The sequence below is a fragment of the Eubalaena glacialis genome, chromosome 7 (genome assembly GCF_028564815.1).
Source record: "Eubalaena glacialis isolate mEubGla1 chromosome 7, mEubGla1.1.hap2.+ XY, whole genome shotgun sequence".
Classification (NCBI taxonomy): domain Eukaryota; kingdom Metazoa; phylum Chordata; class Mammalia; order Artiodactyla; family Balaenidae; genus Eubalaena; species Eubalaena glacialis.
This window is the reverse complement of record NC_083722.1, coordinates 33,502,253-33,517,824: the sequence shown is the minus strand read 5'-3', so window position 1 is coordinate 33,517,824 and position 15,572 is coordinate 33,502,253. Positions and strand designations below refer to the sequence as shown.

The 15,572-nt window shown below is 44.1% G+C and overlaps 1 protein-coding gene across 7 annotated transcripts in view; it reads right to left on the bottom strand.

The window, feature by feature from the left end:
* Nucleotides 1-5,523: 5,523 nt before the first annotated feature.
* Nucleotides 5,524-15,572, bottom strand: part of TRERF1 (transcriptional regulating factor 1) — a 196,687-nt gene continuing 186,638 nt past the window's right edge. For 5 of the 7 annotated variants that reach the window (XM_061196217.1, XM_061196213.1, XM_061196220.1 and 2 more), the window contains 3 exons: nucleotides 12,807-13,010; nucleotides 9,889-10,136; nucleotides 5,524-6,052 (listed from right to left, as the gene is read on the bottom strand). In XM_061196217.1, coding sequence (XP_061052200.1) covers nucleotides 5,728-6,052; nucleotides 9,889-10,136; nucleotides 12,807-13,010 — 777 coding nt within the window. In that variant the 3' untranslated portion in view covers nucleotides 5,524-5,727. The remainder of the gene's footprint in view (nucleotides 6,053-9,888; nucleotides 10,137-12,806; nucleotides 13,011-15,572) is intronic. The other 2 variants (XM_061196219.1, XM_061196221.1) reach the window with 1 other exon arrangement.

The following is a 15,572-nucleotide window of genomic DNA, read 5'->3' as shown; positions in this document are numbered from 1 at the left end:
GAGTCATTGTGAGGGGCAAACTCGGGTTTTGCCAACAGTGGGGCTGTGGACAGAGCCCTTTGGTATGGTGTGTGGGCATGGACAGTGTGGAGGTTTTTGTTAACATGTAAAAGTTCTTAGTTTATTAGCGTGGACAGTGTTCTAAAGCTTGGCCAGTCCATTATGGGTCTTTTCCCTACGACCCAAGCCTTCAAACCTCTGAACTAGTGTAAATGAGCAGGAGATCAAGTTGATGCAAGTCCACCTTGCTTTATATCCAGGAAAAATAAAAGTGTGTGCATCAAACATTTCTAAGTTATATCATACTTTGATTGCACCGGTTGTTCTGTTTTAAAAGACAGATCTTCTCACTTGATTGTGATGGTTTCACGGTTATACACTTATCTCCAAACTCATCAAGTTGTATACAATAAATATGTATAGCTTTTTATGTGTCAACCACACCTTAATAAAGTGGTTGGGGAAAAAAAAAAAGAAATAGCAAGACTGCCAAAAATAAAATTACATAAGCAGATTAAGTAAGGAAGTAATGACCCCAAACAGCCCAAAGAGAGATCCGTGTTGTATGTTAAGGATATGTGTGCTGGAATGCAAATCAAGCATGTATGGCTGCTTGGAAGCATGTATGGCTGCTTGGCCTTTACGACTCAAACAGAAACATTAAACACTTCCCTTGGGGGGGTTGTGGGAGGAGGACAGCTCTTTTCAAAAGATTCTCTCTCATATAAAGAAATAATCAACCCTTTGGCTCTTTTATACAGGGATATCTGAGACCCAAAGATCACTATGGTTCACTTAGGAATATATTATTCAATTTCTTAACATGCCTTCCTAATTATGTTTTGTTTATACCAACATTAAAACTCAGCCTCAGTCCACAGCTGGCTGGCTGTGGCTGAGGAAGGTAGACTGGGAGTCTGTGGAATTCAGAATTGACTTTAGGTAAAGTCAAAAGAGGTTTTATTTACACACACACACACACACACACACACACGGATAAGCATACCTGGAAGATTAGAGAGATAATTAACAAATAGTTGCTGAGCACCTGTTATAAATTGCTGTGAATATGTGGGTGATGGTGAGATGGTTCAGTAATAATAATAAAGCATGACCTTTGCTCTTCCCAGTGATGGAACTGGATCTGTTCTCAGGCCCCTATATGTTTTTTCTAAGTATTAAATTCCTTGGCAGGCAGGCAGGAATGATGTCACAGTCATCTTTAGCTACTCAGCTGCCCCGTGTATAATACAGCGTGGAACAGTGCCTGGTACGTGAGTAATGAATGAGACTAAAACAGTAGGAAAAAGTCTTCAGATTGGACACCTGAGCCCCTGGAAGCAGAATTTAAATTTCCAACACTGGCTAAATGCAGTGTTTGTAAAGGAAGAGCTATTTTCTTTGGCACATGACTAACATTGCCCAAATTAAAAGTATAAAACCCCAAAAGAACGTAGAAGATCAAGGTCTTGAACAGGTATGCCCTACTTAAATTCTGTATGAAATCTAGAATTTCAGATTTCTCCTGAACTTTGCTGTTGACCATTAAAAAGTAAACACACTTTGTAGAATTTGGAAATCCAGATTAGCAATGCCTATAAACCAGGGTGGACTGGATTTTGTTGGTGGTTCCCTGTGAGGTAACCCGTGTGTAATACTGAGCTCCCCCAAACTGCATTGTGAGTAGTACGGGTTAGAGGCCATCAACCCTTCAAGTGGCTCATCCACAGCTTGAGAAGCAGAAATATTCATCTTGGCCTCCAGGGTAGGGGTGGGGGCATTTATATGAGCATTAAATCTGATCAACATGGGCTTCCCTGGTGGCGCAGTGGTTGAGAATCTGCCTGCCAATTCAGGGGACACGGGTTCGAGCCCTGGACTGGGAAGATCCCACATGCCACGGAGCAACTAAGCCTGTGTGCCACAACTACTGAGCCTGCGCTCTAGAGCCCGTGTGCCACAACTACTGAAGCCCGCGTGCCACAACTACTGAAGCCCACACACCTAGTGCCTGTGCTCTGCAACAAGAGAAGCCGCCGCAATGAGAAGCCCGTGCACTGCAACAAAGAGTAGCCCCCTCCTCGCCGCAACTAGAGAAAGCCCGCGCGCAGCAATGAAGACCCAACGCAGCCAAAAATAAATAAATAAATTTATATATATTAAAAAAATCTAATCAGCAGCCCTCTAAACCGGTCTCCAGAAACAAACAGCAAATTAGCATTGAGAAGTCATTTCAGCAGCTAGAAAGAAGGAATGTTTAAGCCAAATGAAACTCAAAAAGATAACATTTTATTTTCAGAGCAGCTGATGCAATATTGAATCAGGTTTTCACAAATAAATATGACAGTGTCTACTTGGTTACATCTCTGTTTGTTTGATGAATGCCTATCTGTAAGAACTGTAATAAATTTCTGAGGAGGCTAATGACCGGAACCTTTTAAGTAAAATTCTCCTGGCTTGCTTTCTGAAAAAAAAAGTATTGTGGCAATTAAAATAAAATGCTCATCGCTCGGGGGGAAAACCAACCTCGAATGCCCCAGTTGTTTTTGTTTTTAAGGAATGCACCTTTTGAGGACAAGTCTATAAAACATCTTTATTTATTTGTTACATATGATGTTTAAATATAACTTTGCTTTCAAGCTTCAAACTTTTTTTTTAAACCCCTGGGAAAATAAGACTTTTGGTTCGCCTTAACAAAAACTGACCTAGGAAGAAACACTTTTAGCAAAATGTATTATAAAATTCACTAGAAAATACTGTCCTCTTTTTGCCAAAATGTTACATAAAATCCTTATTAAAAATACACACGTTACAAAAGAAAAAAGTATGAATATGCTATACATAGTGCTTTTGATATGGACCACGGGACCTGCATTCTGGGGAAAATACAGTGAAGCACATTAGATATTATGATGTCAACTTAAAATAGTGCAAACCAGAATAAATTACATCCTAAAATGGGAAGGCATGCAAGTCATTTCCTACGAATAGAACACAATGAAGCCAGAACAGGAAGCAATCACAACCACTATTTAAAAATGTTTTCCTTTTTATTACATTAATTTTTTTCAAAAATACTTTTCTTTACAATAGAACTCCTAGAAAATATTTACAACCTTCCTCTAATAAAATAGAACAGCAGTTAAATATATTTGAAAATAAGATGGGTTTTTCCATAAAATATATCTTTTAACTTTTTATATACAAGCTTTCTCAAAGAGGTCTAAATTCACTAATGAAAAACTATCTGATAGTAAACAGTAACTGTGTTGAAGACAAACCATTGGGAAGAAAAGTTCTTTAGGGTGGGGAGAGATGGGGGGGTGAGGAGCCAAAACACAACACATACATGCAGGCAGAATCATTTCAGGAAAAAAATAAGTGCAATATTTTACTATGAAGTCAATTCTTTAAGTTGATATTGTGAAGAAAAATACTAATTCAGGAAAGTGAACTGTCTCATCAAGGAGGAGTTCTTTGGTTATTTCAAGTCAAAAATGCAAATGCTATACTGCATGGAAAATCAAAATTAAATTGTGCATTATATTTTTGCCTTGGCAACTCAGTTTATTTTAATGTTTTAAACTGGAACAGCCAGGCAAGTCTCCAAACAGAACGAGTACATTTGCTTTATAAACATTTTTCCGGGTGTTTGCTCCTTTGCTAGATAAGCTTTCATAGACCCAATAGCAGAACCATTCCAGAATCCCTCTCAGACACCCACAAGTGGAGGGAAGTAGTCACTGGGACAGATGGGATCAGCCGATATTACAGTTGGAATGGTTCTGGAATAGTTCTGCCACAAAGCTGATGCCCTCCCCAGGCAGTTCTGAACTCAGAACATTGAATAATTTGTCAGAAACGGCAGCAAATGAAACACTTTTTTTCCCCCTAAAAAAAGATAAAGGAAATCTTCAAGACCTCTTTTTCTGAAAACCGAATGGTGGCAATGAAAAGAACCTTTGTATTGATCTTCTGTCCATGGCTTTCCTGAGATTCAGAGGACACTGCCTGCGTGGGGCTGCTGTGGGTCTTCAGTGTGTGCTAGAAGCTCTTGCTGAGACACCTTAAAGATGCTCCAGTCCTATCCTCATGCTTCCGCTGACATCCTCTTGTAACATCAAACTATTACTGTGCCAGCAAAGTGCCCTGGCAGGATTGCCACACCTGCAGGAGCTGGGGCATCAGAAGCGTCAGCTCTGTGCTGGGGCCACATCCCAGCCTGAAGGCGCGCGCACTCACTTGCCCTGACGGAGGCCATGGAGGAGTCTGACTCAGCTCAAAAGCCTGAGCTCGATGCCATTTTTGAAGGATTACAGGTTTATTACCTTCAAGTACAAACAGCAACCCTGCCGGCAGGGACAGGAGGAGACAGAGCAGGGGTATGTAGCTTGGAGAATTCTAGAAGGGCTTTGGTAAATGACTTTAATGAATACATTCATTGTTTGAATGCAAACACTGTAGCTGAAGTGGTATCTGAAACCATTTTTGTTGGCCTTTAATGCTATTTCCCTTGTATTTGCCATCAGATTTGTTAGACAACCCTTTTCCTCAGAGTTAGCGTCAAGGTAAACTTCGGTCCAGCACAGGCGAATAACAGCAGAATCCTAGTGAATGAGGTTTCACAGTACTTCCAAGTGGCACAGAGTAATTTCAGAACTCCACTGAACTTTAACAGTGTGGCAAAAAAGAATCAGCTCTTCTGATCTAGTTTTTGGGCCTCTTGGCATTCCAGGGACTTTAATCTGTGCTCCTCCACCATCCTCCCTGAAAACAGCCCTGGCAACTTAATAGTTGGGGTTATTTTCCTCCAGACGGATTTCCAGTCGGCTCAGGCCAACTGGAAAAGAAGCATGTGAAATTTAGAAGATCTGAGTTCTTGGAAATCCAAGGGATCCTGCTAACCCATCAATTGGAGTCAACCGGTCTTCAGGGAACTGGGAAGAGGACGCACTTGCTCCATGAATCACCTTCTTAGTAAATCACGGCCAGGGAGGGAAAGCCTGAAATGACACAGCACTCAGTTTTCAGAAACAGGCCGAGTGACAGGCAGGGCAGGGAGAAAAATGACTTTCACGTTTGGTCAACTCTTCAAATGACGTGTGTGCTAGAAGAAAGCTGTGGAACACAGGGCTGCCTTTGCTCACTGGAAAGCTACTTCCTAGCATGGTCTCCCGGCAAAGATGCCAAGTTCACTGCAAACTGCGGAATGAGGTCAGCACAAAAATGACTTTTGGTGGGAAAGGATGGCCCAAGACCCCAGCACAAAGAAAGTAGCCTGCTTTACACACACACACACACACACACACACACACACACACACACACGCGCACACACACACACACACACACAGAGACTCTCTCACTCACTCACTCATGCAAGCTTTGGGATAAAAGGCAACCAGGATGGTTGGCATCTGAAAGCAAAAGAACATGAACGTCAGGTTCATTCCCAACCAGGAATGAGTTCATTCCTGGGAATGTAGCCCAGATGAAACACATCTTAAAGTAGGATTGTGCCAATTATTTATTCCCCCCCAACCTCCCACAAAACAATTATTTTTAAATAAAAGGAAAAAACCCCGATTTTTTTCTAAACCTGAAAAAAACGACCACTTTTTAAACAGGTAGTTTAAAATGGTTACAAAACAAGCAGGCAGTCCAGCTTTCCTGATGAATGAGGATGGAGACCGTGGGTTTTCGCTGTCTCCAAGCGACACACAGGGCTTTAGAGTTCCGTGTCGCCCTGAAGCAAAACTGAATCTTGATCATCCAAGAGGAGACCGGTGTCCACGACCTCGGCCTCTTCCATGACGCCTCCTAACTGCTGGACGACGTCGTCGTCGAGGATGTCCACGTCCTTGATGGGTTTGATCAGACTCAGCTGGTCCAGGGGCAGCAGCCCTGGCGGCCCCACTGGCCCCGTAGTCCTCTCAATCGTGGCTGCCATTTCAGCTGCAAAAGCCGCCTTCTGGGCTTTCTGCCTCTGCTGTTCCTCCTGCTGCCTGTGAGTTTTCATGTGTGCATTTCGGCTTTTGATCTTGAAGAAGACTCTATAAAAATGAAGAAAAAGAAGCATGTGAAATTTAGAAGATCTGAGTTCTTGGAAATCCAAGGGATCCTATAGGGAAGAGCAGGTGCATGGTCTGCTGTCTGGTTTGGGGTGGCTCTGACAGAGTTCCCATCTCCTTAGCTCCCAAGACCTCCTCCCCTGGTGACCTGTTACCTCTCTTCTCTCCAAGCGTTCCAAGGAAAGGGGATGCGGACAGGAACACGTTTACAGTGTGTTGGGCTTTCTCTCTGTGACAACGGAGGATGAATCTTCAAAGCTTTCCTGTCCATCTGTGGCCTGGGGCACAAGCGTTTCTTTCCTCCTTATCTTCCCCGTTTCTCTCGCCATCACTGACCAAGCCCTCTCGACCAACCTGAGAATCCCCGTATCATGCTGCCAAGCTCTGCTGGTTCCCACCGTAAAACAACCCATCCTCTGCCTCTGGCCTCCTGTCCCTGTCGTTCCCGTCAAAATTCTAGAGGGTCTGCCCGCACACACGTACAGCTCCTCTTTCCTCCACACTCTCCAACTGCACTGTCGTCCCCTCCACTTCAGTCCAAGTGCTTGAGATCGCTAGTGGCTGTGTGGCCAAATCCTACAGCCCCTCTTCTGTCTTCATCGTACTGGACTTCTGAGCTGCACTGACCATTCCTCTTCGCCCAAGATCCCGTCTCGTTTTGGCCATCATATATCATAGTTTCCTCCTGTTTGCTTTAGAATGAAATAGTGGTTCTCAGCTAGGGGGGATTCTGCCTCCACAGGGAATATCTGGCAACGTCTGGAGACTTTTTTTTTTTTTTTAATATTTATGTATTTATTTAATTATTTATGGCTGTGTTGGGTCTTCGTTTCTGCGTGAGGGCTTTCTCTAGTTGCGGCAAGTGGGGGCCACTCTTCATCGCAGTGCGTGGGCCTCTCACTATCGTGGCCTCTCTTGTCGCGGAACACAGGTTCCATATGCACAGGCTCAGTAGTTGTGGCTCACGGGCCCAGCCACTCCGCGGCATGTGGGATCTTCCCAGACCAGGGCTCGAACCCGTGGAGACATTTTTGATGGTCACAGCTGGGTGGTGGTAGTGGTACTTCTGGCATCGAATGGGTAGATGCCGGGGATGCTGCTGAACACCCTACAATACAGAGGGCAGGGCCTCTTCCCCAAATAAGGAATCATCAGACCCAAAATATCAGTGCCAAGGCTGAGAAATCCTGGGAAAAGGGGTCTGCCAACTATGGTCAGTGGGCCAAATCCTGCCCACTGCCTGCTTTTGTAAATAAAGTTTTACCAGAACACAGCCATGTTTATTTGTTTATGTATCGTCCATGGCTGCTTTTGCCCTAACATGGCACAGCTGAGTAGTTGTGACAGAGACAGAATGACCTGCAAAGCCTAAAATATTTCTTTTTTTTTAAAGTTGAGAATTATGTTTTTTTTTGTTGTTGTTGTTGTTTTGCTGCGTTGGGTCTTCGTGGCTGCACGTGGGCTTTCTCTAGTTGTGGCGAGCGGGGACTACTCTTCAATGCGGTGCGCGGGCTTCTCATTGCAATGGCTTCTCTTGTTGTGGCTCGCGGGCTCTAGAGTGCAGGCTCAGTAGTTGTGGCGCACGGGCTTAGTTGCTCCGCGGCATGTGGGATCTTCCCGGACCAGGGATCGAACCTGTGTCCCCTGCATTGGCAGGCAGATTCTTAACCACTGTGCCACCAGGGAAACCCAGCCTAAAATATTTCTATCTGGACCTTTTTCAGAGCAAGTTTGTCCAGATGTGAGACGGCCTGTTTTTAGAGAGGGAGGGTGGCATAAATATTTATTCTTGAGCTCATAAATGGAAAAATAAACCTTATTTCTAAGACCCGTGTCTTAGAACAGAGTTGATGAATCACCACTGGACATACTGAAAACTGTCTAATGTAATGAACATAATTTCAGCAGCTAAAAAAAGATTCTGCAAACATATGCCTGATGTTATTCCTCATCTGGAAAACCACAGAAAATATTTCTGTTTTCCATAAAAATCTTAACTGGAGTTATGGTAGAAAAAGGTCCCAAGCAACATAAAAACAAGACAAGAAAAACATTTAATGGACATCACCAAAAGACAACCAGAGCTTGAAATACTTATTTCTGGTTGTTAAAATGTCCTTTGTCGCCACCTAGTGGAATAAGGAGTTGTCGCCTGTTGGAGGGGAGTGAGTGAAGGGAAGATGCTGGTTCCTCTGAGAAGAAACTGGTGAGACCCCCCTTCCCTGCCTCTCCCACCCCAGGGCAAGTAGAGGGGAGTCCGACTGAGGAGGTTTCACTATTTCAAGTAAGTAAGCCCGATGATCAATCCAGGTGCTCACTTATTCCTTGCTGACATGAAGATGATATCATGTCCTGGCTCTGAAGGACATGAGAGCCCAGAGGAGGGGACCCACGCCTAAGTCTGTCTCCCCATCTCTGTAGAAAGAGAGTTGCTAGTTTCAACTCACTTTGGCAGGTGCCACTGACCTATGGCTAAGAGTACCTACCTCATCGGGCTTAAGATTAATCAATACACGTAAACATCCTTTAAAACAGTGCCAGGCAAATACTGAGTAACTGATAAATGACAGAATTATTAAGATGCCTGAAATACACCTGAAATATTCCATAAGGATGAAGATTATAAACAGAGGTCCCAGTTGGCCTCATTCATACAACTAGGGATGTTCCCTTGGTAGAGTTTCAGCAGCTACCTCGTGGGCATCTCTCCAGGTAACATTGCACGTTTGAGACATTGGAGGTTACAGGAAGAGAAACTCGGCAAGGCTACTAAAAGAAGTCACTTATGACAACCCTTCTTGGAGGCAGACTCACTGAGAAGTAAACTGGAATTCTATACTGGATGCTGTGGGAGGGAACTGTGTGCATCTCACCATCAGTGATAAATAAATAAGCAAACAAAGGAAACCACTAGGCTGCAACAGTGGTCAGAAGCCTAGGCTCTGTATTTGAACACATAGGGTTTCAAATCTCAGTTCTGCTCTTACTGGGGGTATGACCTGGGGCAAGTAAATTTACCTAATGTTCAGTCCTTATTTGTAAAAACAAGAATAAAACAGTATCTGCGCCACATGGAGCTTCTGTGTGGGGATTAAATGATCTCATGCACATGAAGTATGTAACAAAATTAGATGCTTAGTAAACGTTATTTAATGCTGTTATTACCACCTACTGTCAGTTCCCCCTTTTCATTGTTTTAAATTACACTTAAAACGGCAGAGATGACAGACTTTACCTCATGAGTCAACTCTGATCAATTGGTTGTGCCAGCTTGAAGCATTAGGATTTAAAGGATCTGAAAGGATTTGAGTCTTATCTTAATGTGGTAGCAAAAAGTATAGCAATTGATTAGTGATGTCTGCCCTGGGTGCAGGAATGAGCAGTATTGGTAGGAAAGCCATCTCTGCCACAGGGAGTTCCTGATTATATGTTTTAGCGCCATTCTCAAATCACTAGGCAGGGATGCAAAGAGAGCAGTCAGTACCAGTGAATATGGTTTGGGTGTGAAGGGAAGAGGTGGAAATCAGAGTCCCATCCATCATTTCTGGAAAAGAGTGAAGTTTTGTCACTAGAGATTTGCTCTCTGATGATGTCCATCCTTATTAGGCTTTAGAACATCAAAATGACCATATTCTGAGTCAGAGACAAGGTCCACCCACCATGAGGCACCATGTAGACCCCAAGGATGATGTGAGGAAAAACTGGAGAGTCTGGGTTCTTTTTCTACCTGGAGACACCTCAGACCACCTTGGCCCAGCCCCTACAGAGGTATTATTCATCACACACTTAGATTCAGTCCCTGGTCCAATTCTACCTACTTGCCACACTCCTTGCAGGGGAAGATGGTGGTGGGGTCTGTCTCGCCGCTGGTGGTGCTGTGAGAGGGTGAGCTCTTCACTGAGCAGTACCCGCTCTGGGCACTGCCAGGCTTCTGCTTTCCAGAGGGAACAGCACCCCGAGCTTTGGTCACCTGGTTGGTGCCACCGTGGATGCGGGCGTGGCCATTCAGTGCCTGTCGGGAGCTGAACACCTGGGGAAGAAAGGGAGTGACATGACATCTACAGTCCTGAAAAGGAAATTAGGGTTATTAGTTACTCATTGGTAGAACATGTGATACTCGAAACAGTGGTTTTACATAAGCAAACTCTGGACAAATGCCACAGAAAGTAGAGATCAAATACCACAACCACAAGTGCTGTGCCAGTAAAAAACCCATCACTGATACAACCAAAGACTAGGGCTCAATCCAGTGCCTCCGTCTCACAGGGAGGCCATTGGGCCATTTCCCCTCTGAACACCTTATTTTTTCCATCTGTAAAATGAGGGGGTTTGGACCAGCTTTCAAACTTTTTAACAGCCAGAAGCTACCTTCCACCCCTTTTTTCTTTTCTTTCTTTTTTCCTTTCCTTTCCTTTCTTTACTTAAAAAAATCAGGTCTTATTCAAAAGTTCAAAGCAGAGGTACTCTGGCTGAAATAGACAGCCCCCCAAAATTGAATCTATTTGCTCAGCTCTATCTCCCCGCTAGGAAGCCCCTGAACCCCAAGAGACACAGCTTGGAAGACACTGACTAGCTGCTCTGATATATTCTATATGTTATTTCTAAGCCCCAATCAGTAGCCCAGTGTTGAAGCAACGTTTCAGACCCCGACATTGTACTGCAGGATGAAAAAAGGGGGAACGACCTGGTCTTTTGAAGGTTGCCATAATGCACGGTTTCCCAACCTCAGTATTACTGACATTTGGGACTGGATGATTCTTTGCTGTGGGGCTGTCCTGGGCATCACAGGATGTTCAGCAGCAACCCTGGCCTCTCTACCCACCAGATGCCAGGAGCACCCCCCTAGATGTGATAAAAATGTCTCCGGACGTTGCCAAATGTTCACGGGAACAAAATCATTCCAGGCAGAGATCCATTGCTGTAAAGGGATGTAATCCACACCCCTGAATTCCAAGAGCCCTGACATCCAGATTGCTAAATGCATCAGCTAATGGGAGTACCCACTGAACTGTCCAGCCACAGATGGTCACTCTGTGCTAAGTTCATGAGTTCTGTTTACAGTCTTGCAGGAAAGAAAAATCTTTCGCTGATTTAGCAACCAAAACCTCCATGGTTAGGCACCGAATAAAACCAACATGCTTTTTTCCCTGTTGTTTTTTAAAGTCACGAAAAAATATTCACCTTGCTGAGCATTTTTGATTGGGTAAAGTAAAAGATTTCCCGCTCAGGAAAGAATTTACTGTACACTCAAACTATGAATTGAGGAAGCATCCAATTTCTAAACAAATTCACCAAGGATACTGTCATTTAAAGTCACATCTTATAGCTAGTGGGAAGCAGCCACATAACACAGGGAGATCAGCTCGGTGCTTTGTGACCACCTAGAGGGGTGGGATAGGGAGGGTAGGAGGGAGATGCAAGAGGGAGAAGATATGGGAACATATGTATATGTATAGCTGATTCACTTTGTTATAAAGCAGAAACTAACACACCATTGTAAAGCAATTATACTCCAATAAAGATGTGTAAAAAATAAATAAATAAAGTCACATCTTAATCATCCCCTAACGGAAGTGCTCTATACAATATGGCAATGATGGAGTGAAGCGTCCAGCTCATTAAACATCAAAGATAGAAACAAGCTAGCAATTTCTTATGTTCTCTTCAAAGCTAATGCAAAATGTATGTATCATTTAAAAAATTTTTTTCATTTTTTCTTAAATGTAAATCAAGTGAATTTCTGCTTTAGGATCTAAATATTTTAAAGACTGTTGCTTTCTTCATCTAAGTGACGGACTGAATAAGCAGCATTCAATGCACTCTGGAAAACAGTATTATCCTATATAACACACAAGCAAAGATAAGCACTAACTTGGGGAAAACAGGGCTTCATATGAAAGGAGCAACATTCTAATTTTTTGCATAATACCTCTAGAACTTGCCTGCACAGGTGTGCCCAGCTTTAAGAAACTTGATTTGGGAAAAGCTCAACAATTCAGACGAGTGGGGTACCAGGGGGACTGAGAGTCCAAAGTTAACAATTTAAAAAATATATCCATTAAAATACACAGAGAGCCTTAGATCAGGTCAGTACAGATTCTGTAAGGCCATCCTTTAGTGCTAAGAATGATCAAATGGTGAACTGGTTTTATTTTAGCTAAATGATGCTTCTAATGTACTTGAAAAGTACTAGGTTAGGTAATTACACAGACACCTTTTAGCCTGTTTACATGAATAATTTGCTTAGTAAATCTTGTTTGCTTCCCCCAAAGAGTACAAAGATAAACTTTAGCTAAATCTTTGTAATTATGCCATAAAAGGACACTCCTTCTCTGTGGGCTCTTCCACTGCATTTAAATGCATGTCTCCAGGATGTGACCTGTGTGACACAGCCCAGGAGTGGGGAGGCACCAAGTAACGAGGAGTGTAAGTTCTGGAGGCCAAGGTCCATTGCAGAGCCTGAATCACATGCTCCCTGAGGGCAGGGACGGACCTGTGTCCTCCAAGCACATGGCACAGTGCTTAACAGAGAACACACACTCCAGAAATATCTACGGGCTGAATGAATAAGTAAATGGAGAAAGAAAGAAAAGCATGGCCACATGGACTTCCCTCTGCCAAATGTTCACTGCTGAAAGTACACCTTTTGCAAAGTGCATCATCTCTTAAAGCCGGGCACAGCTGTATGTACGGCTCTCACGAGTCCCAGATCCCTGGAGGGCGCAGAGACACTTACAGCTCCACAGTTGGGCATTTCACAGATGAAGGAGCCTGAGGGCTGGCCCAGGGCCTGCAGGGGCGGCCCCTCTGCGGAAGCCAGGACCGGGCCTGGTGGTGGCTCTGGAGACTTGGGCAATTCACTCTCCTCTTCTCTTGTGGATTTCCTGTCTTCTTCTGGGTCCTCCTCCTCCTCCTGTACCTCTTCATCTTCTTCACTCGTCTGGTGTTAAGGCAATAAAAGCAAAAGGGGGAAAATCCCCAAATGGCATTTTTAGTGATGAACAGAACCCAGGGGCTAGGAGAGGAGAGAGGGGCTGGACGCTGGGGCTGCATCGGCTTCTTTGTGCATAAGGAAGGGCTGGCAGAGGCCTCTGGGGAGGGATACGGTTTCTACAAGGTTGGTCACTGGACACTTGGAATTCTGAGGGCAAGGAAGTCCCCCCAGCCCACTTTGGGTCCCCTCAACACTTATAAAAAAATATCCTAAGGCAGAGAGGAGAGATTTCTGTATGTAGAGTTTCTCCCCCTTGTTTGAGACCCGCAGACCTTGACACTGACTAAAACTCAGGCAGGATACCCCACTTGCAGCAGCTCTGCCTCCCCAGAGCAGTGAGGAGGGTTTTCAAGCAGTAATGACACTGTGGAGCCCCTCTGGACAGAGACTAAAGACGTATCAGGCTTTGTTTTTAAAGGTCTTCTAACACACTTCCTTGCAAGATGCCCGAGATATTGATTTGACCTGTGGAAGGCACATGACCCATGGCATTCTGATGCACTTCTTCTCTGTTCTTGTCAGAAAATAGGATCAGAGACTGAACCACAGTGGCTCTGAAAAGGAGCAGAAATGGAAGGGGATATTCCCTTTTATTTATCATGTGTTATTTTTTTCTTTTTTTGGTCTCTGATCATGGGCACTCTATGAAAAAAAATAAGAAAAATATTTCTATGAATAATTATCCTCTTTGTGACTGTGTCCCCTCCCTCTGCTTCAGAACTGCAACGAGGTGGAGAATTAAGCAGAAGGTCCTGACCTTCCTCAAGGTTAACAAGACAGTTAATGGAATAGCCTGGAGGAGGTACCTGGGCTGGGTGGGGATGGAGGCCAGGGATCTAGGAGGCCCTTTTATTGAACTAACTACCTTACTCTGCAATCTCAGTCCTCACGGGGGTAGGGTGGGGGGAGGGTGTGTGTGTAAGGGATGCTTGCTCCTCCGGGCCTAGAAGGACTGAGGACCAGGGATGGGAATTCTGTGTTACATCAGCCTCATTTTAGCTTCTATTTTACAGCACTTTACGGTATACAAAGTGCGTTTGCTATGTCACTGAATAGGCTGTAAAAAGTCCTCCTATTTTACAAATGAAGAAACAAAAGGAATGTCCGGCTGCCTTCCACCCTGATGGGTCATTTGTCTCTGCTGGGCTCTCTGCACACCCACTGCTTAAAGCATGTGGGCTGGGGGACTTCCCTGGTGGCGCAGTGGTTAAGAGTCTGCCTGCCAATGCAGGGGACACGGGTTCGATCCCTGGTCCGGGAAGATCCCACATGCTGCGGAGTGGCAAAGCCCGTGCGCCACAACTACTGAGCCTGCGCTCTAGGCCCGTGAGCCACAACTAGAGCCCATGTGCCACAACTACTGAAGCCCGCATGCCTAGAGCCCGTGCTCTGCAACGAGAGAAGCCACCGCCATGAGGGGCCCGCGCACCACGGCGAGGGGTGGCCCCCGCTCGCCGCAACTAGACAAAGCCCGCGCACAGCAACGAAGACCCAACGCAGCCAAAAAAAAAAAAAAAAAAAAAATGCACATGGGCTGCAGTTTGGTTTACCCCAGACAGCGATGTAACTCTGGGTAAGCCTACAATTCTTAGAACCTGGACGCCAGAATTTCCAAGAAGAATAAAGATTTCTGAGAGTAGCAGTACCCCGGGATCCAGAAACCACCAGCTTTCTCTCTCCAGTTTGGATTGGGGGTGGGAGAGAAAGATAATCTCAGTAAATACGGGCATTTAGCACACTCTTCACTGTTTCAGTATTATCCTTATTTAAAATGGTATATATGCATATTTGAGACCATGTATTAATAGGGTATACTTAAGAAATGGTCCCAGTTTCCAGTGGGTAAATTAGAATTAATCAGTAATGATTACATTTGCTGAAAGACTTCAATGAATACAGATGTAGGCTTAATACATTTTACAGAGTGATTTATGATATAAACTTACAGATCTCTTACTAGTATAGAACATACAGGTTGATATCACTTAAATGGCCTTATTCTCATATGAATCAACCACCTTCCAATCTCAGAGAATTTCAGGTAAAATCATGTTACGTCTAACTCCACGGGTTCGCTCCATTCCTTTACAGAACTGGAACTCTGTGGTCTCAGGTATCAGGTTATTAAGCAGACGGAGGCCTACAGCTCACCATTTAAAGTAAATTACATGGTAACTTTCAATGACAATGGCACTTATTTCACAGCACTTGTTATACAATTTTCAAGTTGTTATACAAATTTATACAATTTCTCACCATGCTATTGTTTGAAAGCTCTTAAAAGTTCCATAGAGCCATTAAATTACAGATTAAATTATACTGTCCTGTGATTATATATGTCTCATGAACGTAGACAGGTTTACTTCAAACGGCAATCTACGCATGTTCACAAAATGATTTATCATCAAGCGAAAGCGCTCACCAATGTGACTAGAGGTGCAAAGACAGAGGACAAAACCCTAACATGTAGCACTCTGTATCAACAAGTTGGCCATTTCATGATGTATC